Source organism: Amphiura filiformis, chromosome 16 (assembly GCF_039555335.1).
Source record: "Amphiura filiformis chromosome 16, Afil_fr2py, whole genome shotgun sequence".
Classification (NCBI taxonomy): Eukaryota; Metazoa; Echinodermata; class Ophiuroidea; order Amphilepidida; family Amphiuridae; genus Amphiura; species Amphiura filiformis.
This window is the reverse complement of record NC_092643.1, coordinates 30,768,547-30,795,403: the sequence shown is the minus strand read 5'-3', so window position 1 is coordinate 30,795,403 and position 26,857 is coordinate 30,768,547. Positions and strand designations below refer to the sequence as shown.

At 36.1% G+C, this 26,857-nt stretch overlaps 1 protein-coding gene across 1 annotated transcript in view; it reads left to right on the top strand.

Annotated features, from left to right (window-relative positions):
- The window catches only part of LOC140172558 (F-actin-uncapping protein LRRC16A-like), a 91,028-nt gene extending 64,302 nt beyond the window's left edge, over positions 1-26,726 (top strand). The window contains exons 17-27 of the mRNA XM_072195702.1: positions 474-577; positions 1,285-1,422; positions 3,736-3,928; positions 5,422-5,550; positions 6,439-6,549; positions 7,323-7,495; positions 9,097-9,184; positions 10,213-10,389; positions 10,536-10,568; positions 20,500-20,541; positions 26,595-26,726. Of these exons, the coding sequence (XP_072051803.1) occupies positions 474-577; positions 1,285-1,422; positions 3,736-3,928; positions 5,422-5,550; positions 6,439-6,549; positions 7,323-7,495; positions 9,097-9,184; positions 10,213-10,389; positions 10,536-10,568; positions 20,500-20,541; positions 26,595-26,726 (1,320 nt within the window). The remainder of the gene's footprint in view (positions 1-473; positions 578-1,284; positions 1,423-3,735; positions 3,929-5,421; positions 5,551-6,438; positions 6,550-7,322; positions 7,496-9,096; positions 9,185-10,212; positions 10,390-10,535; positions 10,569-20,499; positions 20,542-26,594) is intronic.
- The last annotated feature ends 131 nt before the right edge of the window (positions 26,727-26,857 follow it).

The following is a 26,857-nucleotide window of genomic DNA, read 5'->3' as shown; positions in this document are numbered from 1 at the left end:
ATGTTGCTCATTAACAGTGCGTATGCATCAATAAGACCAAGAGATGAAGTGCCATACTTTTTTTGTAGCTGATGTAGTTAATGATGTGCTGGAGTTGTGTGTGCGATGATGCATATTTTAAGTCCGTTACACCTTCACTTAATGTGATAAAAATTTAGCTAGGGTAAAATTCTGGACAACAGACATGCTGTTGATTGTCATAGGGTGCTCATATAAAACTTAGGGAGCAGATGGTGGCTGTAATGTGTTAATGGTATGATTTAAAAATATATGTTCTGATGCTTTTGGTGGGAGTAGTGTAGGAAAAACATTTTGAAAAGTAATTAAAGTACTGAATGTCTTCATAGGCTATAATAGAAGCTATCAACTGAAAAACCAATCATTGCATAGATGAATATAAATCAGGATCATTATTGACATATATGTCAGTAATTATTCAAAACCGGTATGCATCAATATGGTTTATTTTACAGGCTTTGACTTCTCTCTCTGTTGCTGGCAACAAACTGAAATTTGAAACCATCCAAATCATCAATGCCTTGGGCAGTAACACCACTCTGACCAGTGTGGACCTCAGGTAAGGATATCAACACCTGTCTGTATCAAGTATGTTTACAATTGGAATTGGGGGCAAAGAACCAGTCCTTACCAAATGTAGACTGGTTTGACCATCTTAATTTAATACTTCGTTTCAAAGCCCCTGCATGCATTAGTAAAATTTTGCGCATTATACAAGCTGGATTGAGTAAATTCCATTTTTTTTCCTGCTCTTTTTTTTCCCCATATCCACCACCCAAAATCTCATGTCTGACATAGCCAGACATCGAAATCGTAAAATCTCAATAAAATCCTTCATCTTGACTACAGTGAAACATCCTTGAGATATGAAAAGGTGGTCTATTCTTGTCAAAAAGCTCATCCCACCAATAAAAAAAAACCTAAAAAAACCCCATTCCACATGGGGTTTTTAACTTGAGAAGGGCTTTGAGATGAACTATTAAATTAAGATGGCCTTATATGTATTCAATATTAAAAATAGTGTCTAAACTCAAAGTTGCTTTCATCAACATTGCATTGGAGAGCAGGAAAGGTGGGGGATATAAAATAAGATGAAGAAGATAAAATATCTTCTTCTAGCTATGTATACCTGACATATGGAGCTCAGATGGTTAATTAAACAAAACTTTTGACCCAAGTCCTTCATCTTAAAAAACTTTTGACCCAAAGTCCTTCTTTCAAAACTTTTGACCCAAATCCTTCATCTTACAAATCTTTGTTTTGCAGTGGCAATGGAATGGGAGATATTGGTGCAAGAATGTTGGCTAAGGCTTTGATGATCAACACCAAGCTGAACACAGTATCACTGGATAATAACGCAATAACAGCCAAGGGATTTGCCGATATCGCTGACGCCCTAGAAAGGTATGTCCTACAGTATGACTGAAGAGGTTCATCAGGTCTGTTGATTAATCAGCTATGTAAAGTTCTTTGTCAAGATCAAAGGAAAACTTCTGTTTTTCTGCTGACAGACCAATGTTGGAGATAGGAATACTTCTGGTAAAACAACAACATCCGGTAAAGATTCCCGCTCCAAGCAGATGGATCAATAACATCATCAACACTTTTAGACAGCCAGATTCTGAAACTGTCAGCAGAAAAACACAACTTTTTCCTTTGATCTTGATAAAGAACTTTAAATAGATGTCCTACAGTATTTGTTTGTTTTTATTCTTCAGCATCAATATTTACAAATACATGTAAAGTGCAATAGAAAAAGACAAGATATATAAAACAATGATACTGGCACTTATTGCCCCAATGCCACACAACATGAAAAAACATAGCACCGTCACAGACATCAAATTGGCTGTGATGCCAAGATGACCCATCACTGGCTGTGATGCCAAGATGACCCATCACTGGCTGTGATGCCAAGATGACCCATTAAGTTGAAAATTTTCTAGGATACTTTTTCTTATTCCTCGCACATGGTTAAATAAAACCATCTATGTGAAGTTCACTATATGATATTATAATTGTATAGATTCCAATCTCCAATCTCTTTCGCACCCCCTCACACCCATAGACATACCACCTAGACCTATGACTGCCCATCCTTTACCACAGCGGGAGGTGAAGCCCCGTATCCAAGGTGATATTGACGGATTGACGGGGTTACTAGGCGCGGAGAAATATCGCATACATGTTTGACACGCTCGTTTGCGTGATTACTGCGCCGTTATCGCCGCGTCAAATGCAACATGTTCCGCAGACGCGAACATGTCTGCTTGTTTGCGTCCGGGTATGCGTCCTTGTCGAATTTGTTGCTAAGCAGTGTCGGCTTCACTACGCGAGTCAAAGTCACTGGTCTAGGTTCTCGTTTGTCTGGGCTCACACCCCTCACCAACCAATGTTGGAGCAAACATGTTACGCATTTCAAAATCAAGGCGTCTGGTATGAAACATTGAATAGTGTGAGTAGGGAGGGTCATTCTTCTTCTTCTTCTTCTTCCAGTTGTAGTGAAGGCTTCTTGAAAAGAAGATTACTCACTGCAGAGTGGTGGGTGCGCAGACATATGACGCAGACAAGAGATCACAGGTGCAAAATATGTACAGTGAAGTGCTGATTAAAAATTTGATGCTGTCTGCTATCTAGATGGAGCCGTCCCTCAATGCCGCCTTGAAGGCATCGAGTGTTGGGAAGGCTGCTGGATCCTTCTTTAAGGAATTCCAATCCCTACTTGTGCGTGGGAAGAAGGAAGAGAGGAACACTTGCGAGCTGCAGTATGGAGTCCAGATACGGGAGTCATGACCTCTGGTATTAGATGTTGCTTCAGTGATGTAATCTTTCCAACTGATGTCAACCAGATCAGAGTGAATCCTGTAGAGCATGGTTAGCCGGCTTTGGCGACGTCTACTTTGTAGAGAAGGCCACTGGAGCTCACTCAGCAGGGGGGTAACACTTGATCTGCGGTCATGTCCCAGCAATTTTGCACTTGATTGTAGCTACCTGTGTAAGCTTAATTATTTCCAAAGGGTCCTTGCATAACTAAAATGAAGGATGTGAACAAGGGTAAACAAATAGCGATAACTGATATATATTTACAAGTATGAGCCTGCAATGGTTACAGGGTGCATGCCACCAAATAGAGTTCCTATTCATTTATGTGTTAAAAGGTATGGAGGAATTTGTCTTTTTCTCATTGTTAAACTTCCCGGGTTCTTTCAAAACACCATTTTACCTAATGTTTATGATATCTTCTAGTTCTACCATATAACCAACAAAATTTTGGGTAGGTAAGCAGTGACACATCAAAAACTCTGTAAAGCCTGTTTAATCTTACACCTTACTGATTCTATGTAGCGATGTTATCTGGTGAAGAAGAACAAAAAACGTGCCTCAAATTTCAGAATTGTAACAAATGTAACCATCCACAAAGAACAGCTATCACAAAAAAATTGGCACATCAGCCGTCTTTTCAAAAAAAAGTTTCCATTAAATCAACCCCAGTGTGGTTCTCACAATAAAAACACTGATTTTTTACCAGCCATTTACCTTGGTGTGATTTGGTGGCATGAAATCTACAACTTCAAATCTTTCAGTTCCAGCATGCCAGTTAACAAAGAAGTTCCGAATACTAAACCTGTTGGTTACCTTGACCAAAGCAATTCAAGGAGCTTTATTTCATAGAAAACTTTCTGCAACCGATTACATTTTGGATATTTTTCCACATAGGAATTACACACTCAAGTATATGCCTACACCAGTCAATGATGTATCACAAGCACTGAGATCTGATGCCAATAAGACACAAGCAGCCTTACAGAAGATCCAGACTTTATTACAGCGCAATCATAGTCCGCATAAGTTCTCTGATGACCAGGCATTCAGGCTACAGCAGGGATTTTTGTACACCACCTCACATCAGGTATTATAGTTTGTTCAATTTTACTGCAGCAAAGCTTTATTAACTTATATCACAGAGGGTGGGGTAGTTGCTATGGTCTAAAATTTACCTGCCAGTATTTAGTCCAGATGATATTTAGCATTGGGTTATTCCAGTTGAAATCCTTACACCCACTATGGTAGACATGACCTTATCTTCCACACAGGGAGTGAGAATTTCAAATGAGGTTAGCAAAATGGTTACCTATATGGAAGACATTCCCTCCATTTGATTTCTACACCCCCTGTGTGGGAGATTAAGGTCATGTCTTCCATTAGCAACTAGACTCCCAGGCAAGTTCTGCTGTGCATATCACGGTTGTTCGATGTATATAGAATTGGCTTCATTATTAAGAAAATGCAAACTATAGATGGCGCTATTTATCATAAATCATATTTTTTAATTTGTAAGGGGTAGGTAATCAATACTGCTATTTAAACAGATGGAATAGGTGCAACAAGCAACAAAGACATTTTATAAACATATTTCATCAAAAAATAAAAGGAATTTTTTTTATTAAAAAGTAATTTCCAGTATCTAAATAGCGCCACCAATCTTGTCATAAATAGATACATATCCGAAAAAACTTTTAAAATGCTGTGAAAGTGAAAAATGTTGTAAATAAGGGGAAATTAAAATTGAAAATGACTCAAAAAGCATCTGTATACATCAGTATGGTACGGCTTTAAGCTGTTTCAGCCTAAAAATTGTGTTGTACATGATGTCTTGTTTGAAAAACTAATAAATGATCACATCAAACAACCGTGATATATTGATGAGGTACAGATATAATTGAAGACAGAATTATTTGCGTATAATGTGAAGGCAAAAGCACGGTATGATTGGTTTGCTGACCTACGTAGTACTGTATTTTTAGTCTGGTTGACAGGATGTCATACGCCAACTAGTCTTTTTTAATTCGGTCTTCAATTATAGCAAAGCAATAGGCAAAGAACTTGCAATAGAACTTGCACACAATGTAACATGTACTGACCATTACCCCTCAAAGAAACTATCATATTTATAACTGTTTCAGAGCTTTGTAATTCCATCGTAATTTAATAGTTTATCTCAAAGCCCCTTCACGCATTAGTAAAATCGCACCTGCTTTTTGCACGTTATACCTGCTGGATTGAGAAAATTTCAACATTTTCCGGCTGTTTTATTTTTTTCTACATTTATCACATAAAAATCTCACGTCCGACATCGTCAAGCGTCAAAATAGCCTAAATTGTAAATTGCAATAATATTCTTCATGCATCTTAAACACAGTGAAACCTCCTTGAGAGATTAAAAGGTGGTCTATTCTTTGGAAGGTAAAAGAAAAACCTTAACTGAAAAACCGCATTCAGTTTTTAACTTGGGAAGGGCTTTGAGATGAACTATTAAATTAAGATGGCCTAATCATCTAGACGTGTCTTTATCAATTTTGAAACTGAAAAAAAAATCATACACTTATCTCTGCTATTTTTTAGTTGGTGGATCAGCTAGTTGTGCAGATTCAAGACACTTCCAAGGATCTAGCCGATTGCAGCAAGGAAGAAGTGCAGGCTGATATCAACACAGCAAAAGACATCATTGCTGATGCTGATAACTCAAAACAGGTAAGGATGGGGATACAGTAGTATTGGGCTATTGCATTTGAAATCCTTACCCCCTGTGGAAGATTTTGGATAACATGTTCTACAGAGGGAGTATGAATTTCAAATAGAATTAGCACATAAGGCAGCTCCATTTGAAACTCACCCTCCCTCTGTTGTGGATTCCGGTTGAATCTTTCTCAGAGGCTGTATGAAATTCAGATGGAGCTTCCTAATGTGCTAATTCTATTTAAAATTTGCACTCCCTCTGTGAAACATATTTCCAAAATCTTCCACAGGGGTAGTGTGGATTTCAAATGGAATTGCCAATTGTCACAAACTGCCCAGCCATCAGACATAAATTCATCAAAGTATTCTGCGCTATCTTCCTGTCACTCGGTCCTGCTGAGACTTGAACCCATAACCATTGAAGGTGAAAAGGTGTGCGCTTGTGCATAGACCAAAATAGGACTTCCCCATCTGCTCTATGACACTAGCACACTTCTACCTTGATGATTTTACAGTTATGGTTCATTTATTTCAAATCTATTTTACATAATATTAGTTTATATTAATAAAAGGATATCAGGAATTTCCCCAAATTACAGTGTACAGCTCTAATTTTGAAGTAACCTATTTTGTAAACACTTCATTTACATCTATTTAATCAACGATGTCAAAGCAAAGTATAAGTAAAATATTCATGAATTTCTCTATAACATTTAACAGTTCAGCTTTAGGATTAGCGTAAATGTTAATAATCATATTACTACAGGATAAAAGTGAGTAACTTTTCTTTGGGAATTTCTCTATAACATTTAACAGTTCAGCATTAGGATTAGTGTAAATGCTAAAATGTAGGTCTCATAACATACAAACTTTTGATCTTAACGATGATATTTTCTTTTGCAGTTGCTGGCTATTCTTCACAAGGTAGCGCTTGATTCTGAGGACTCCAAGATGATGGAAAAACTAGAGGAAATAGTGACACATGTACAGGACACAGCTCGCACACGACTAGAGGTAAGATCTCATCCCATGATGGAGTAGTTCGTTGAATATCGAAATCCAGTAAGATTTCATCGAAATTTAGTAGTATTTCAATTGATTCTGGCTCTATTTTGGAAATTTGGTTTTTTTATTTAAAAATGTTGGATCTAGAATGGCTAAAACGGTTGAATTTGGTTGGAATTCTTTAATCTTCCGGGGGAGAGGGGGGGGGGTCCAGTTTTCAAATGGAACAGCCCATTATTTAACCATGGCAGAGATTTTTCTCCATTGTTAAAATCACAGGAGCCCCTACCTCAGTAAGTCATGCATCACAAAGGATTGAAATTTTTGCACTTTTGTACTGTATTGAAATTTGCCTGATACTTTGTAATGTCAAATTTGTCTTCTTGAAGAGGTTCATTAGGTTTGTAGAAACTCATATTATACATTTCATCTTGTCAAAACCAAAAGTTATTTACTGACATGATAGTTTTGACCATCATAAAAAAATCAATTGGAAAGATGCCCAAGTCCTCGAGAAGGTATGTAACTTAGGAGCCTGCCGTATCAGAAAATCAATCTGGATAAGGAAGAGAACACCGAACACCATGAACAGAGACGATGGGGCGCATTATCTTAGTCACATATACAATCCTCTTCTGGGCGCTAGGGCAAATGGCCATCGGCCAAGATAGTGGAAACTGTCAGGACAGTAAACAACTTATGGTTTTGATAAGATTTAATGTATATTGTGGGCAAATACCTTATTTTAAAATCAAATGGAACATTTCATTCCACTTCTGCAGAGCAACGTGAATGGCATGTTAGAAGGTGCAAATGAACATTGCAGCCACATGATGAAGGATACTGAGCTTAAGATGGAGATAGAATCACTGTGTCAGGAGAAGAAGCAACTACCTGAGCGATTTATGCAAGATGTTATGGAGCAAGTCAGTGCCGCTATATTCAACAGAATAAGGTAGGTGAACAGGCTATTCCATTTAAAATCCACACTACCCCTGTGGAAGATTGTGGAACTATCTTCCACAGTGGGAGTATGAATTTCAAATGGAATAAACACATTGGCAGCTGCATTTGAATTTCATACACCCTCGGTGAAAGATTCAGTCTGAATCTTCCACTAAGGGAGGGTGTGTTTCAAATGGAGCTGCTAATGTGTTAATTCCATCTGAAATTTATACTCCCACTGTGGAAGATATTTCCAAAATCTTCCACAGGGGTAGTGTGGATTTTAAATGGAATAGCTCAATGCTATCAATATGAACAGGGCTCAAAAAAATGTCCGCCCAATATCCCAGGACAACCAAAGTGTTGTGTTTGGTTGCCAGGTTAAAGGTTAAGGTAAAGACGATAAACCAGTGTTCACAGACTGGAGTGCCAATTTCTCTTTCGAGGCGATTGAGGCAGACACCTCCATGAATGCTGCTGCATTGATTGCTACACCTCCTCCACAGAGAGTCTGTTACCTTCCCAGCATTGAATAAAGCTGGTACTCATTTGTACACCTGGGTAAGGAGAGGCAATAGGGTGAAGAGCCTTGCCTATGTTCACAACATGTTGACGCCACTGGGATTCAAACCCATGACCTCGACCTACCTTGTGATTATGTAAGTGTCGAGGTCTTGGACCGTTGCGCTACCATGCCCCTGTCTTTGGTTGTCAGAAGCACTGAAAATAAAACTGCGCTCAAGGCCTAAAAGTGATATATTATAGCCTATACCTATTACAGAAGATGGTAAAAATAGACACTTTCCTGAAAGGGCAGATATTAATTATTATAAAACTTCTATTTTAATTTGCAAATTAATAGTATACTACTTGGTTAGAGGGTAAACAGGGCAAACTATTTTCCCCCAAGGTACTGGCTATGGGCCTATCACCCTCAGATTCCTTTTGAGCAATCAATTATACACCAAGCCAAAAAAGAAACTCAAAATTTTTCACAAGGTCATATCTTACAATCCTGTGCATCAAAATGAACCAACATTACACACAGGATTACTTCAAATATCTACTCTAAACAAATGTCAGTAACCTAGCAGTTGTCCAACTGACACAGCAGCAAAATGCACTGACATGGAACAGCACCCTGGACCACATTCGCTGCCTAATAAGTGGCACCTAGCACAAGAAATCTGTAAGTGGAATAGTGTAGAGCAAGACCTGTTTCTTGAAGAAATTTTGTGAAAAGTAGAAACCAGCCCAGTTCCACACTATTCCACTTACTCTTTGGAAATTGTCATCTGTATAAGGATCTCATACGCATTCTCACAGATTTCTTGTGCTGGGTGCCAATTGGGCTGTGAATGTTGTCCAGGAAGCTGTTCAATGTCAGTGCATTTTTCTTTTGTGTCAGTTGCACGACTGCTTGGTTACCGACATGTGTTTAGAGTAGAGCATTGTGTAATGATGGTTCATTTTGATGCACAGGATTTTAAGATATGACCTTGTGAAAAATTATCAGTTTCTTTTTTTGGCTTAGTGTAGAATGTTGCAGACACTTCAATTCAAATAATGGTATTTTAATGTTGTTCTTGTATCAAAATTGTTATGTTTCAGTCAAGCCAACTTGGCAGTAGCATCCATTATCTCTGATACCATCATTGATGAAATCATAGAGCAGCTCACTGAGTATCAAGAAAAACTTGTAAGTACAAACTTTGTGGGCATTTCATATATAGCAAGCAAATGAACTATTGCTTTTGGCAGGAAATTGTTTGACTTCATATAACTTATAAGTAATAAAGACAAGTATATGACGGCATATATTATTGAAAGAAAATATTGTGTATAGTTTGTCTTGTTTCAAGTTGAGAGTAACGCCATGTGGAATTTCACCCTTCTATGTGTGTGTACGCCCTGCGGGATTAGGTTGCATGATTTGAATCTGCCACTGAAATATCTAACATGGCGATACTCTCAACTTGAGATGAGACAGACTATATAGCATGTAAATTTAACTCCTGAATTTGACAAACTTGTAAGGAAATACAACAATTTTATTTTCCACTCATTTTTTTTGTACGACTGTAACTAGTTACGCTTTATCTCTTTTTTTCCTTAAATTAGGGCTTTAGCTTTGTATTATGGCCAAAATTATCTTTAATAAAGCTAATTTTGACAAATTTCAGTCCATATTTTGATGACTATGTGTTAAGCTGTGGTTACGAATCTTGGTACAGAGATAGGTGGTCTTTACAAGGTTTACCTGAATGTCCTAGATGGGTTTTTGGCAAACGGAAAGTAAAGAAGGAAGGAATAGTCTGGAAGGTCTGGATTTGAACCCAAGACCTCTCGCGTGTCAAGCACTAGGTCACCGACCAGTAGCCACAGGTGTTTCGCTGGGCTGGTCAACTAAACCCCGGACTAAACCATGTGTATATATTACTGGGGTTGATTGCATCATCACATCACATGGGATGCATACACACACGTATAGTGGATATATCAGATAGTATTTCATTGTATGTGGGCGTGTTAGGGTTAAAATAAGCTGCTAAGACTTGTGAAGATTAAGCTAAAAAAGTTTGTTGTAGAGAAAAAAAAATTATTCAGCTGAATAAAACTGATATAATTATAAGAAAACTAGTAAGTTCAGTGTAGGGTCAAAATGTACATTTAGAGAATTATTACATGCTGAATATTCAAAACACTGGTTTTGGTTTCACCACACAGGCTGCACATGCAGTTGAGTATGGAAGTGGAAAGGCATCTTTCTGCAATAGCAAGGCGGCAAAATCTGGAGAGATCACTGTGAATGGAGAGAAGGAGACAACGGATGAGGATGCAGAGAAGAAGGATGAGAAAAGGGAGCAGGAGAAGGAGGAGTTAGGAAAGCTGTTGAAACCAAAGGTACGTGAGAGAATCACAAGTACTGAGATATGAGTAAAATATTAATTATCCCAGCCCTTAAATATCTTTATTATAAAGTTAATATGAGATTAGGTTGACACTTTGGTGGTATGTTAATTTTATTGTTTATTTGATGAAAAAAATAGGAGGAAGACGGGTTGTTGAAACCGAAATCAAAGGTATGTTGTGAATTACTATCACTGAGTAATATAATTATCCCAGCCCTTAACCATCTTTGTTAAAAAGTTCTCATGGTATTACTAAATAGATTCATCAGGTTTGTTGATATGCAGTAAGAAATTTCTTTTGAACAAACCCAAATCTTTTAAATTTACTCACTATTGATGGTGTCACATATCATGGTCACAACAAAATCATGTCGTCCATTAGGACAATGCCAAGATTCTATGCAAGGAGTGTGATACTAATGCTAGACATACAAAGATCCATTTGGATCAGAATATGAGGACCCAATGTCATGAACAGAGACGAGGGGTCCACTACCTAAGTCACATGTACAATCCTCTCCTAACTTAAAATACACCCTCTATAGTTGAGATATGTTCAACCGGAAGATAGGATCAACAATCATCATTCTGATGATGTCTATTGACCATGGTAGGTGAAACTGTCAATAGTGAGTAAAAGTTTTGGTGTTGTTCAAAAGAAATTTTCTTACTTAACATGATAATACTTCAAAACCTATGTGGTATGTTAATATTTGTGTCTAACCGATACCTTTGTACCCCATTGTTTATCTCGGATAATAACTCAAGATCGTAACATCATCGTAATATCTGATTATTATCATTTACTACTATGGAATATATGTCAGGTGACAAGAGGAACAATATGACTGCATGTGATGATGGTTCTAACAATAACTGCATGTAATTTGTTGTAATAATTTACTATTGCACCTGTAATAATATGTAATATACATGTGTCTGTCATATCAAAAGGGTTGACAAACTGGCAACACTTCAGTTATTTCACTTTGAAAAAATATTGAGGAAAAAATGACTTGAAAAATTTAAAAAACGGCTTAAAAACGTTTATCTCTCAAACCCATGTATTAAATATGTGAAAGCCATCTTAGGATGTAGCCCTGTGCACATGGACAGGCATTTTTAGTTATTAAAAGTTACTTAGTGGCAAAAACAAACCAAGAGAAAGTGGGCTAAAAACACCAACAACAGCAAAGTCCCATGTAGCACATAGCTTGTTTTTCTATAGCTCATAACTTTATTGTAAACTCTTTGAGAGATGCGACTTTTCTTGTTTGGTCTCATAATAGAAATATAGTTCATGCTTGGTGTCATTTCAAAACAGTTGAATTAGTCATTTCATTTATGAACAAAATTCAAAGTTTCATATCTGTGTCCGGTCCATGTAGAACCATTTGATATGACCATGCACATAATCATGATAACAGTTTAACATTTTTTGTTCTTACTAAGTTTTCAATCCTTTATTTCAGTGTCTCTGTTGTTGACATCATTTTGAATCTTTGTTTGGCATTTTCAGTTTTGTAGTTTGAGGATTTAGGTTGAAAATATCAAGGGATGTTGTCTCTTATAATATATTTGCTGTTATTTTATAAGATTCAGCAATGACTTCGTGAATTCTTATCCTAGCAATATTGTGTTTCCCGATGTTTTTAATTTTCTTTGTTTGTCTTGTTTTGTCTAGATTTTTCTATTTGATTTTCCATTTTTTTTTGTTCAAATTTCTCTCTGTGTACAAATTGCTTGTTTGAAGGAACCAATACTTGGGGGGAAAAAGTGAATATTTTGAGCAGGAAGTAAAGTGACTATTTCACTATATTAGAACCTGTTATTTTGTAAACAAAAGTAGTTTCAATCGAAACTAACTAATAAAGGAAAATGTTCATCAGACAGTGGTGACTGGCTGATTGTCTTCTTCACACCTGGGTGGTTTTGGTGTGTTTAGAAGAAGATTTAAACTTTATGATATTGGTAGATCTCGGCCCTGTCTCAGTTTTTTGTTGTTTGTTTTTGTTCACAACCAAAATCAAGTGGTACATGCTGTGAATTTTCGGTCAAGTAAATGATCGTGTAGGGTTTTTTTACCCTTGTACTGTAGTTTGTTTACGTTTGAAATCACATTTTGGTACTATTGTATAACTGTTGTTTTTATTATTGCTTTATCTTGTACTGTTTAGTTTGAATTTTTATCTTTGTTTTGTCTTTGACTGTTTAGTTTGAATATTGTCTTTGTTTTTTTTCTTTTCTGCATTTTATTGAAATGATCTTTTCAATCAAAAAATAGTTCAGCAAAGGTAGAGTACAATATTACCTTTATTAAGAAAAAGCTTTTAAAAAATTGTTGAAAATGAGCAAAATACAAGGATAGAATTAAGGATCAATATTATTAGATACTTTGATTTATTAGTGACATTGATAGCACCAAAATCACTTTCTGTCCTAGAATTAGAATTAAGATTAAATGTAGATTAACTGAAGCTATGTATTAATCACTTAGTTGTGATACTAGACGATAGGCTGGTTCCAAATTCTGCACCCATAACTAGTATCACGTAGATCACATAGTATGTATATTGTCTTTCACAGAAGAATCGTAAAAGAGCAAAAAGAAAAGCAAGAACTCCGATGCATTGTCAGACAAGGTCGGTATTACTGACATGGTAGAGATCATATCTTCACCCCTCTGCCGAGATTTCACCCTAGCTACCCATATTGTCTTTTCATGCTTGATGTGTGCATTTGCTGTGAACTCAGAGGAGATTTTGAAAAGCTCCCACATTGCAAAATAGATAGTGGCTAATTATTTTTTTTTAATAGTGGGGGTTTCTATTGTTTTTTGTTCAATTTATAAATTGAGGTTTAGCTTGTATATATTGAACAGTTATTTTTATGATTGATTGATTGATGTGTCTGTTTTTTTTATTTTTTATTTATTTATTTATTTATTTATTTATTTATTTATTTATTTATTTATTTATTTATTTATTTATTTATTTATTTATTTATTTATTTATTTATTTATTTATTTATTTATTTACTACCCATCTATTTATATATTTATGTTCAAGTACGAATTTTCAAAATCGTATGCTGCAACGCTGCATAACATTGGCTTTAGTTTTGAATCTTCCGTATTAACAATCACATCTTGATACATTTAATGTTTAATATTTGGAAAGTAAATAGCAGGTAGCACCAAATACTAACTAATTTGATCATTAACATAAGAGTAGTTAAAGCTGGGCTGGCGCGGTACAAAATTAAAAAAAGCAGGTTAGAGAAGTTAAGGGATCTGGAATGAGCGTTTCGACAGTATTTTTTATGGAACATGAGAGCACCTCAGACGTATCGAATTGCATTCTGAATACGAAGCATGTCTTTCTGATATCAAATAATTTACATCTTTGAAAATCACGATATAATACAAATTTTATGACAAATTATAAAAATTTGATATTTTTCAAATTTTTGATATATAACAGTCCTCGAAGTAAATTTGGTAAATCTAATGATATATTCTTAAAGTGTATGTAGCTGGGAGGAAAAGCCGACGATCAATTGAAAATTTTGATCTTTCATATTGAAGATATGGATTTTTTTCCCAAAAAGACCAAATTTTTTTGGTGTTTTGGGAAAAAAGTCCATATCTTCAATACGAAAGGTCAAAAGTTTCAATTGATCGTCGGCTTTTCATCCCACCTACATGCACGCTAAGTATAAATCATCAGATTTATAAAGTTTACTTTAGTACTGTTAAATATCAAAATATAAATTTTAATGATTTGCCATAAAATGTGTATTACATTGCTAATTTCAAAACTCAAAATTATTTGATATCGGAAGGACATTCTTCGTATTCAGAATGGAATTCGATATGTCTGATGTGCTCTAATGTCCCACAATAAATACTGTACAAACGTTCATACCCCTTCCCTTAAAGGAGTGAAAAACTGGTGGCAATGTTTCAGCACACGTGCCAACTAGTACGGTATGGCCATATTTTTTACGGAAAATAGGGCAAAAGACGGGCATACAGTTTTCTGCAATTAATTAAAGCCTCATAAATGGCTGCAGTAATAGACTACCGATAAAACTGACAACATCGAATTTGAAAAACCGTACTCAAGGCCTTGCCGTTTGAAGCGAGCGATCACTCTCGCTCGCCAACACTCGATTTCTAGCGAGCGATTTTCCACTCGCCATAGCCACTAAATATCATTCGCTGCGAATCTACCAAAATCAACCATCGAATCAGCCAATTCAGCATAATAATGGATTCTGTGCCCCCTCCAAGCGGAGAAAGTCACAAAATTTAGCGCGCTTCACGCGCATTTCAGCATAAATAAAGACTGAAGCTATACTTGATTATACCTAAAAGTGGTATTTGTGAAAATTCGACCACTCGCCTAGCATCATGCTAGCGAGTGATTAACTACTGGCCTTTAAAATCTAGACGGCAAGGCCGGTACACATTAAAAAAAAATTACGGTTTTGGGATGCCAAATACAGATTTTTGGTCTTTTGAGTATGGCAATCTGGATTTCAAAGTTGGCATGTCTATTTCAGATATGGCCCTTCATCATTTTTTCACTTCATACGTTTCATTAACTCTGGTGACTAAACCTTGATCAATATTCACTAGTTAGTAGTTTGCTAGTTAGTTGATGGGCACTAATTGAAGTAGTGATGGCTGATCACCCCTCTTACTGATATATACAATCACATGATAAGCTTATCGGATCCTGATTCTAATCGCAGTGATCTGTATCTGATTATCTAATTATAAGAATCATATTCAACTCCACTTTATTAACAAATGGTGCCATTTCAACCTGCTTTTACTAACTCAACAAGTAAGAAATTGCCGAGTTCACTGTATCACCATCTATCCTTTACTAACATGTTTCTCATTTTAGTTGTATTACATAACTTGAAATTAACATTACTTGAAATTAACAATTATGTTCTGGTGTTAGGTATGATACCACAACAGATGAAGAGAGTATCCCATCATGCATTGCAGTCTATTTGCTTGCTCTATGGGAAATACATGCAAAACAAAAATAAATAAGTAAAAGCTGCTTAAAAATTGATAGCTATGGATAGTTTCACAATACTTTAGAGGTCATATTTTTTTCAAACAAAAGTCCAAGCTCCCAGATATAAGCCAGTAATTGAAAGTTGAAGTGAGGGATGTTTTGTACACTTTGTATGGCATGTGCAGTTCTATTATGGTACCGCATATGGCGCATAGCATGACGGGATAGACCTATCAGCTGCTTTGGTATCATACCATTTTATATTACATAATTGTGGTGGTTCACAAACTACATACTTCTTTATATCACATAATTTTTTGCTGTAAGTCCACTTTGTTATGGCAACAAGTGTACTACATGTATGTAAGCATGAACATTTTGTGAAGTTTTTGAGTGTTACGGATTGGCAAAGTTTTCATGCTTTCAAATATTTCTTTTTCATATAGGCTTTAAGAAAATGTATAAATTTCATGAAAATTACATGCCACAAAAATTATAGCTCTTTCAAATCACAAACAAAAGTTTTGTGCTTTGAAATTTTTTTGCTTTACAGTATGCAAATGGCTATTCCAGTTAAAACCCATACACCCCCTATGGAAGACATGACCTTAAATCTATCACACAGAGAAGGTGAATTTCAAATGGGGTTACTTAAATGGGTGACTCTATATGAAATCTACACCCCTTTGTAGGAGAAGTCAAGCATGTGGTCTTAAAACCAATTGTTTAATAGAACTTATTTCACAAATCAAAACCTCTCATTAATTTTGAGAAAGTAACTACTTGCCAAAATACTCATTTTTGGTTTTGATTTGGAGGTTTTGATTTTAATTTCTTACACACTGGTGATGATGCATTGTCACAGATTATTATAAAATTCAGTTTTGATTGAAATGTGATAATTTATCATATTTCATTGAAAACTGATTAATTTGCTAATAAATTAAGATTACTTCTCATGTCATGTATAATCTAATTGTATTCACTTTTTATACTACACACATAAAGTGAACAGATACACACAAATACATCAAACCCCACCCCCACAGACACACCGCTAGCAACTTAGGGGTCGTTAAACATTTTGTCATTTTTCCATGCATATGTATTAGGGAGTAAAAAACTAACCATGGTGTGTACATATGAAAGAACAAAAATAAAAGAGTGATTTTTGCGGAAAAATACATTTTTATGTATGTAAGTGGCAGGGGTTGAAAAAATATGTATGCTGTACACATAATGAAAATGACAAAAAATGTTGAACGACCCCTTACATTAATAAAGGGGAAAGCCTCAAAATGCTGTTATACATGCTTACTAAATCTATAGTTTTTGGAAATTTAAGGGTGTTCAAGTAGTCCCTGTACTGTTATTAATACTAATTACTAAAATGCTTTTTTTTTAAACTACTAGGGCTGAAATACTACAATGTGGATGCAATTTATGCTAACTTTGTGGGCTTAAATTTGTGCAATTATCTTGGGGCTTGCTTAGATATTAGAAGACTCAAGGTGTACACTATGTATGCCAGGCTTTTTCATCTTTGTAGATCAGCAAAGAGAAACAAATGATTCTAATATTAGACTGCCTTTCTAGATTCTTTTCTGAAGAAATATTGCCACTGTTCTGCAGTACCCTCCACACCATGTAGGCAATCCTCATACTAACAGGAAGAATTGGATCTAAGAGATGTATTAAAGTATTTATAGGATGTGTACAGGTAGGACTTAAAATAGATTAGAGCTGAGGGCGATTTGCCCCCGAAAATCCCAAAATAGCCATTGAGAATTAAATTACTTAGCCCCAGAAAAGAAACTATTTTGAGGTTTCTGGCTCAAAATAATTTTTTTTTTTTTAAAGGTAGCCCTCGAAATTAGAAAAGTATTTTTCAGGCTTAGTATAAGGTCATTATACAGTTAGGTGTCATCATAAAGTGTTTAAAAAATCCAAACGATAGATGGCAGAGGAAATTGTTGATGAGTTGTAGGCTAATAAAGGAAAAAGGGGCTTAATGTTTGATTGAACCGATAGCAGTAATTTGTGTATGCTTAATATTTAATTTTTTCTTATTATGCAGCATTTTACAATGTAAACTTAGCTTCCCATACCTGTATGTAAATACTTAGTTAAATAACTTGTCTACATGTATTGTATACTTGGTGCATGTATTTACGTTAATTTTAATTGGTGAACATTTTTTGCGTGTGAATTTAGCAGTGTATTTTTTTCCGAGTGTTAAGCTAGTGTGGATTTTCAGTATTTTTAGTCATGCGTTAGAAATCGTAATTAATTTGTATGTATGCTTTATAAGTGCCAAGAATTTAGTTGATGGTTTGAACATTAGTTAGGATTGACAAGTTATTAACCAACTAGGATTTACTTTTAAGCGAATGGATTTGAAGAGCTTATTATGAACTGGATTACCTTATGGACTTGTTACAACTATTTATGAAGAGTGAAATAATGCCTGTTTATTTTGTGGGCTGTATGTAGCATGTATAGGTAAGCCATTTTGTACAGTGACCAACTGTTTTTGCAGTCGAAGGGTGATTTATAGGTGTTCATGTGTTAATAGCAGAAGTTGCTTTTTAAATTGATATCAGTGTGTGTGACTGTGTCTTGTTTCTTAATAATTACTTGTAATAATTCTCAATTTTGTCTCACAAAAAGGAAGTGACTATTCTGGTGTTACAGCGTGTCTTCTTTATTCTTGGCTTTTGGATATGAGGTTTTGTGAAAACCATTTACGGGGGAATCATATGGAGATGATGACGTGATGTGATTGCTTTTTGTTAACAATGACTTCTGTGTAATTTTTTTGCTCAGTGTTAATTGTTGTAGTTGATGTCAACACCAATGATGTGTCAATGGCGCAGCAGCACAAAGCCATATATCCATTCGCTACTGCGGTTGGACTGTACTTGCGTTAACAGTGTGAGAGATAGTCAACCACATTTTCTGGCTGACATAGCTCCGACAACTCTATGTTTACTCAGGTGGACATGTTTGTTTTTACATTAATTGTTTAAGGAGGTGGAGATGTTGTTTTAAATAATCTGGTTCTAGTTTGGGTATATGGTCGACTTTATAAATTCTTAGTCTGCTGATCAAAATTAGGCCCTATATTGTAAAGTCCAGTAATACTATATATGTTACATATAAATACCAAGACTTGTGATATACAGGAATGCTGATGAAAATGGCAAGGTCGGATGACAAGTAGTTTTGCCTTTTGATTAGGGGCATTAACCCTAAGGGCACTACCATTAAGAACTACTTTGATTGGTTAAAAAGAAGACTATATGATATATTTAGCCAATCAGAGATATGGTAAGAATAGTCAGTTGGGCTGACAGGGGATAAAGCTGAAAAGCACCAAGAGATTTAAAAGCTCTATTTTGATTGGTTACTGATATGATTACACCATGTAATTAACCAATCAGGGGCTCTAAAACAGGCAGTAGTGCCCATGGGGTTAATGACAGTTTATATTTTGATTTCTTTATTAGTTTAAGTTCAACAAGAGTATAAAGACAGAAGAAGGCAGACGCAAAGATAGGAGTCCAACACAAATGGCATGTTAACTTTAATTTTCCATTTCTGTGTCTGGCTTAAAAAGTTTTTTGGTGGCTGTGCTGTAAATTGGCATAATTAGGCAGTGAGATTAAGCTTATTATTGGCACAAAATGCTGGTGGCAGCTTCATGATGAAATCTCATTCATTTGATCAATGCTACTGCTTGTTTTTTGAAAAGTGGCTTTTGGGATTCTTCTTTGGAGCATTGAGGCAGATTATGTGATAGTTAAGTAAATGCTTATTGATACATTCATGCACCGGGTCTACTTTAGTGCATTTTCAGCTTTATCACTGTGCTTTACAATGCAAAATATGAACATATGCTACAATGCAAATAAGAAACTTACACTAAACACACACACCCCTACTCGTACCCCTACATGCACTTATTCCTGCTATCAAACTTGGATGTTTGGTAAAAACCCTTGCACTGAGGATATAACACTCACTGTCTAACCATGGACACCTCTGGTCAAACTGAAGGGAGCTGTTGACCTTTGATATAGCGGTCAAGGGTCATAGGTCATAGCGTCAAGTGCATTTCCATGTTGTCAGCTATGCAACATCGAGGAAGATCGATCCCCACTGTAGATGCATCCTTGTTTGATTGTTGAAAATCAGGTGTGTTTCCTTTTTTGGCACCGCAAACAAACGCACACCTACATACTCCCCCTCACCCCCTCCTCACCCCAACACCCCCCCCCACACACACGCACCGATTCAAGGAGTATACATGTAAAGGTGCATGTTCAGGTTACATTTGAAGGCAACAACTGTAAGAGATGATCTATAGTAGATGATCTATAATAATTCAGTGTCTTAAAGACACTGAATTATTTGTTTCTGTTGTCTATTTGTCTATTTATAAGGATTTTAAAAGTAGTTAGTATACAAATATTGACTGCTATAAGGGGCATGGTTAATATTATAGGCCCAAGGTGATCTCAAAACCATGCTATGACCCGAGGCGCAGCCGAGGGTCATAGCATGGTTTTGAGATCACCGCTGGCCTATAATATTAACCATGTTCAATAAAGCAGTCAATATTTGTTTTATATACCGAATTAATATAGATTTTTGTCATCTGATTGGTTAAAAGGCCTATTTTATTGTTCATAGGCCATGGTAAAATTTACAAAGAAAGTTTTTCGTTACGGACCGATCGCGTCACCGCAACTGGCAGTCATCGCGTTGGCACCGCGTGCGTAATGCGAACACGCCATCACGCGAGTAATGCGAACACGCCATCGCGCGCGCCGATGATGTGAAAATGACTATTCCGGGGAATAGTCTTTTAAAAAGACTATTCCCTGGGGAATAGTTCAGTTTTTACGTAATTCTTAAAAAGGAGGGCATAGCTAATTCAATGACTGCACTTTTAACCAATCAGATGACAGGAATCTATATATGAGGTATATAATATAGAATAATGTCTTGTATATGTTTGTAATAATGAATGAAACATAAATTACAAATTCTATCTGCAGAAAGAGGGCGGACGTAAAGTCAGGAGGAATCCAACACAGAGGGCATGTTAATTTTCATTTTCATGGGTTTTTTTGGTGGATGTGTTGTATATTGACTTAGTTATGCATATAGATAATACTATTTAGAGAATACAGGTATTGTTTTTAGCCGCTGTCATGCATCTATCGTATCATAAAACACAGGTGACATCATTATGTTAAGTATACGCCAAAGATAATGATGTCCCCATGTTCAATGAGACGATAGATGCACGACAGCGGCTAAAAACAATACCTTTATTCTCATTCTTAAGCACTTCAATTCAAATAAAAATATCCTAAGTATGCGAAATTATAATCAAATTAAATCCTACATTTTACCAGGAATTACCTAGAGCTTAAAATCGATCAGTTCCGTTGTTGCTATGCGCCTCAGATTGGTTCACATAACGAGTACTCGTATTGCGTCGACGTGCGCATGTTGAACCGTGTTATATTGTGTCTTATGACACGGGTAAGAACCAATAAGGTTGCAGGAACGTTCTCAAGTGTTTAAGAATATATTTTAGAAAATGCTGGTGGAAGCCTTATGTGGAATTTCTTTTGTGGTGACTTTTGGATATATTGGAGACAATTAAATGCATGTTATATTATTATTACTTAATTGAAATATCCTAATATATATATGTACCTTGCAAACATAAATTATACAAATAACAAATTGTATTTTGTAACTGCAGAACTAAACCTAATTTCAAAACAAAATATACACAGGGGTAAACTTACAAATAGGACATTATGTGGTGAAGGAAATTATTATTTAAGTACTAGGTGTTTAACAGCTGTAGTAGGTTTAAAAAGGTTCAAGTCAATGTTTCCTAAACTGTGGCTCATGACCCTTGTGGGGTCGCAGCCTCTTCATTGTGACCAACCACCACAAATATACTGTCTGCATTTTTACTTTTTTAGATATTGAACAGGCAAATTCTACAAGATTGTCCCTATTGATAGAAAGGGAGTACAAAAAAATAAACGTGTTGTATAATTCTTTCTTTTCTTTTGTTTTATTAAGATGTTCAATTGACTCTATCTCAGAACTTGCTCTGTTGACATTGAGGCCACTTTGTGGTGGATGGTCACATGTATTAGCACAAAATGGTTGGATGGCTAAGCTACCCCCTCATGGCGTTCTATCCTGAGCCTCTGCTCATCACCCGACGGGTCCCAGGTTCAAAACCAGACCACATCTTCTTTCTTTCTTCATTCTTTTATTCCCCTCTGGCTAAAAGCAGAAAATAGAGTTACAGTTATGCTCTGTCTTATTGTTTTCTCCGTTTGATCATAAAATATAGAGTTCAAAATACAAAGCAATAAGTGATCAAGCAACAAATAGTTACATAAAGATAAAAGTATCTCAAGTGCAGCTTACATGTGTATACAGTCATTTTGGCAGCAAAATAAATTTTGAAATTTTGAAATGCTTAAACAAAAACAACTAACCTTGCAGCTTTTCACACCAAACATTTCACAAGTTCTATTCTAGGAGACAAGGGAACAATATCTAAAAGTAATTGCCTATGTTAGAGGGCCATCCTATACTAAATACACTATGGGCTATTCCAGTTGAAAACCATACACCCTCTATTAAGATAAGACCTTAATCTTCAGCACAAAGTGTGAATATCAAAAGGAATTAGCTAAATTGATGACTCCTTTTGAAACACCATGTGTGTCTTCCATAGAGTTGTATGGATTTCAACTGGGATATTCCAATGGAATATAAACTGGCCTCAAAAAGAAACTTATAATTTTCACAAGGTCATATCTTAAAATCCTCTCCATAAAATGAACAAAAATTGCACACAGGATTACTTCAATACTCTACTCTAAACACATGTCAGTAACCAAGCAGTTGTCTTTTGTTGACACAACAGCAAAATGTGACATGGAACACCTTCCTGGACCAAAATTCACAGCCCAACAGATTTCTTTTGGTTACTGACATGGGTTTAGAGTAGAGTGTGATTCCCGAAGCTGTTCCTGTGTGCAAATTTTGTTCATTTTTATGGAGAGGATTTTAAGATATGACCTTGTGAAAAATTATAAGTTTCTTTTTGAGGCCAGTTTAGTTGCAGCTTGCTTGCTTTCAAAAAAATTATAAATCTACACACTAATGGGTGTACAGTTATTCATACTGAGTAAAGCATTCATACAGTGTTTCTATTATCACCTGGCTTTAACAATATTTCATGTAATCAAACACTTCCCTTCTCACTAAGATCCACAACATGTTCATCTATCAGGGCACAGTTCTTTAACCCTAGTACATTTGTACATTCATTGAATGACCTTAGAATATATGGGTACAAAAACTCATACTCTGCAACTTGAGGTCAAATTTTGCACTATGAGGGTTTAATTGAGGTTATTGAACTATGCCATTGGGGTGAGACCATTGTGGTCCATAGTGTCTTGCCATATTTAGTTTCATTGAGGTACTTCTATCATTGGTGTGGTCAAATGTGCACTATAGTCTGTTTACCTTCCTTGAGTCAGTAATTTATTGTATTGTATTTTTATTGTATCTCTAAATGTAATGATGAGAAGTATATAAAAGTATACATTTTCAGAAAGGAAATGATGTAAGGAATCCAACAAGCATAACAGATTCCTGCAAAAATGAACAGTTTTTGAGAAAATTCAAAATTAGATTTTACTTTACTGCCCCGAGGAGGTATGCAGACTATAACAGTGTTATTTGTTCCTGCTAAGCTACAATATATATTAGATGCACTTTTGGCAATCTTGTGTTTGGCTATCCATGATGTCATCAAGCAAATTTAACCCCTAGCTTATGCAATAAAAAATAAATGTTACAACAGTGGACAGGTTACTCTGTAACTTGTATGACATCATGGGTAGTATAAGGCCAGATTGTCACACTTTTTCCACAAAAGGTGTAGGAGTTATTGCGGTGAAAGAAATTAGTTTAGTCGAATATCTAGTTGATTATTGGCACAAGCTGTATGTACATTGCAAACACATATTGTGCATCACATTTTATTGATGGCATTGAATCACAGGCTTTTTCACTAGACAGAACTTAGTGTAATTTTGTTGTACATGTTTTTTCTTGTGCCCTTTGCTGCTTTAGTCATAAATACCATCAGTTTCAATTCAATTTGAAGTGAAATGTTGTACTACTTCAGTGAATAATATTCATGGTGTGGGGGTGTGTGTGCGTTTGTAAATGCCTCCAAATGAGGACCTACATATGGATACACACCATAAAACGAGGACACACCTCCAAACGAGGACATCCTCGGTTTGTTACTATGACCAGGATGACGTAAATGATGCAAATATGCATATAAGATAGGTCCCCCATAGGGGGTATAGGACGGGTCACAGTTGGATAATAAGTTGTCTGGTGTGTCTGTGTGAGGTCCACGGTGTGGCGATTAAAAATGGGTGTGTGAGTCCTCGGTTAGATCCTCATTAAGTCGAGGTCCTCGTTTGAACATATTTACAAACAGCTGTGTGTGTGGGGGGAGGGGTGTCTGTATATGTGTGATGAGTTGGCAAGACATCAAACACATTTTTTTTTCTGTTACACTGCTGTTTTTGTGTGCTTCCAAGTGGCCTTATCACTGCTGTCTTATGGAGGCAATTATGGGTTTTGAAACAATATTATGGAGATTTTTTTCCCTTTTCAAAAGTGGGTGATTTCCACATAAAGTGTGGGGGTGAATATGGGGGGGGGTTTTCAGCGACCTATGACATTTCACACCTAAACTGCAGACCCACAGCAACCATGAGAGAACATCAGAGGGTGCGATGCTCTGTAATAATGCATATGGGGTATAGGTCCCTCATCATAGGTACTGTGAAATACCAGGTGCACAGTTTGGCGTTTAAATATTATATCTTGCCAAAAAAGTCCACACTTTAAATAGTGAAATGTAAGTGTGTAGAAGTCCACGGTTGCACTGTTAACTGCATAGGGACCTTGTTTGTCCGTGAAAATGTGTGGTTGGGGGTGCTTGTGTTTTACGGTATGGTTATGGTGGGGGGGGGGGGGTTAGTGTTTCAGGGTATGGTTACATATATTATACAGAGAGAACAGAACAATTATCAGGAAGCCATATACTTTTCCTTTCACTGCTGTCCATGCAGTTACTACCATGATTCAATAAACCATGTTGCTTCTATAAGTGAAACTGTTAATTAATCTGTGTGTCATATAATTTCATTATCAGTTTCATTGCTCTATATATACCATATTTAGAGTTGATAGGGGGAAGTACATCCTTTGTCATTTATGATGTTGATTCCATTCAATGTACATGTACTATGTGTTATTATTCAATCAAATGGACTGATATATGGGAAGAGTACTGTGCAGAAGGGCATGATTTGGATATTATCGGACAAAATTTTCATTATTTGGACAAACTATTTGATGAGAAACTCTTGACCTCAATCAAATGGACTGATATATGGGAAGAGTACTGTGCAGAAGGGGCAAGATTCGGATATTATCGGACAAAATTTTCATTATTTGGACTAACAATTTGATGAGAAACTCTTGACTTCAATCAAATGGACTGATATATGGCAAGAATCGCCAGGCAGAAAGGACCAGATTTGAATATTAGCGGACAAAATTTTCATTATTTGGACAAACAATTTGATGAGAAACGCTTCAATTCAATCAAGGACAATGGATTGGTTGAGAATTCAGTTCAGAAGGGTGCTCAGCGTATTTAACATAGGAGAACGTCAGGTATTCCTGAAACACATTTGTTCAGATTCTCATTTCTGTGTGTTTGTAAACAGACTTTGCAGTGTTAGTTGGTGTGTGTGTTTTTGTTACCTGTGTAGGGGCATGTTAGTGGATCTTTATGACTTGTTGCATATATGTGGGTATGTGATATGGGGGTGTGTGTTCAGGTATAAAGGCGTGATTATTTGTCAAGTATTAAATTATGCAGTTAATGTTCTTCCCTTGTAGTTTCGCTGTAAATGGTTAGAAAAAAAAATATGAAAAAACATGTACATCAAAATTACATCAAGATATAACCCCAGTGAGAGAACATTTGACACATTTTATCCAATTCAAATGTTGAGTGCTCATGCCATGCATTTTTTTGCCCAGCACTATAAATCAGTATTGTGTGATGTAAATTAAAAGACACTCCTGATAGTTGTACAATGTGTACCATTCCCTGGACTATTCTAGTTGAAATCTATACATCCCATATGGATAAAGTGACCTTATAATCTTCCATACAGGAGTGTGAATTTCAAATGGGGCTAGCCATTGGAAATTTACCCCCCATGTTTGAGCAATTTGGGAGTCTTCCATCAGGGTGTATTGATTTCAACTGGAATAGCCCATTTGATGCCAAACACTATAAATCGGCATTTCAGCAAACCACTGCAGTATTTCTGTTCAGCTCAGCCAGCATAGAGGCATTATTAATACACAGCTGTTTTTAGTGTTTAATTATTTGTGAATGACCAGTTGGGATGTCTCTGTAGGTCAAAGGTGTTGCAGACAATATGCAAAGGCAGGGTCAGACAAGAAGCCATTCAGTTATTTACAATCAAATGTTGTGTATTACACACCGACAGCCTACGCTGATTGCGCAAGTCATTTTTTTGTAATTTTGAGAACAAAAAACAAAATATGGTTCAAGCATGCATCAGTTACATAATCACCCTAATTATTTCAGATTATTCCCTTTCATTTGTATCATCTTGTGCAAAGATTGGTGAATAAATATATTTAGATGCATGTTTGAACCATATTTTGTACTATGTTCTCAAAATTACAAAAAATGACTTGGGCACTTAGCGTAGCAGGCTGATGACATGCTGCTTTCTCACATTTACTTACTCTATCATATAAACTTGCAAGGTCCTTTCTATTTAGTACTAATCAAATTATAGAAAGGTATGTTGCAACATTTTCTAGATCGTGGTGAGTAATTTATAAGCAGCCCAATCGTGCTGGTTATATGGGATTGTGGCAACCCTGACTGGTCAATGGTCAGTGGTCAATCTTGTCTATATTATGATTAGTCATTTCCTTATCTGGTTGAATCCTACAGATGGTCCTAGAGAAACGAAGAAGTGTCAAGGTGCGCCCTCGTTCCAGTGTTGTCAGAAGGGGTGAGTATAGGATTATTAGGCTATTCCACTTGGACACTACTGGTCATCTAACAGCATTTCTGATTGGTTGATAACTTGAAATGCCCATTTCAACTGCCAATTATGACTAGGCTTTAAACTGTTTCTGGTCAAACTTGCGTATTAATATTCTCCATCATTGGTTCAAAATTGGACAAAAAATTCATTTTGGCTAATCGGCATT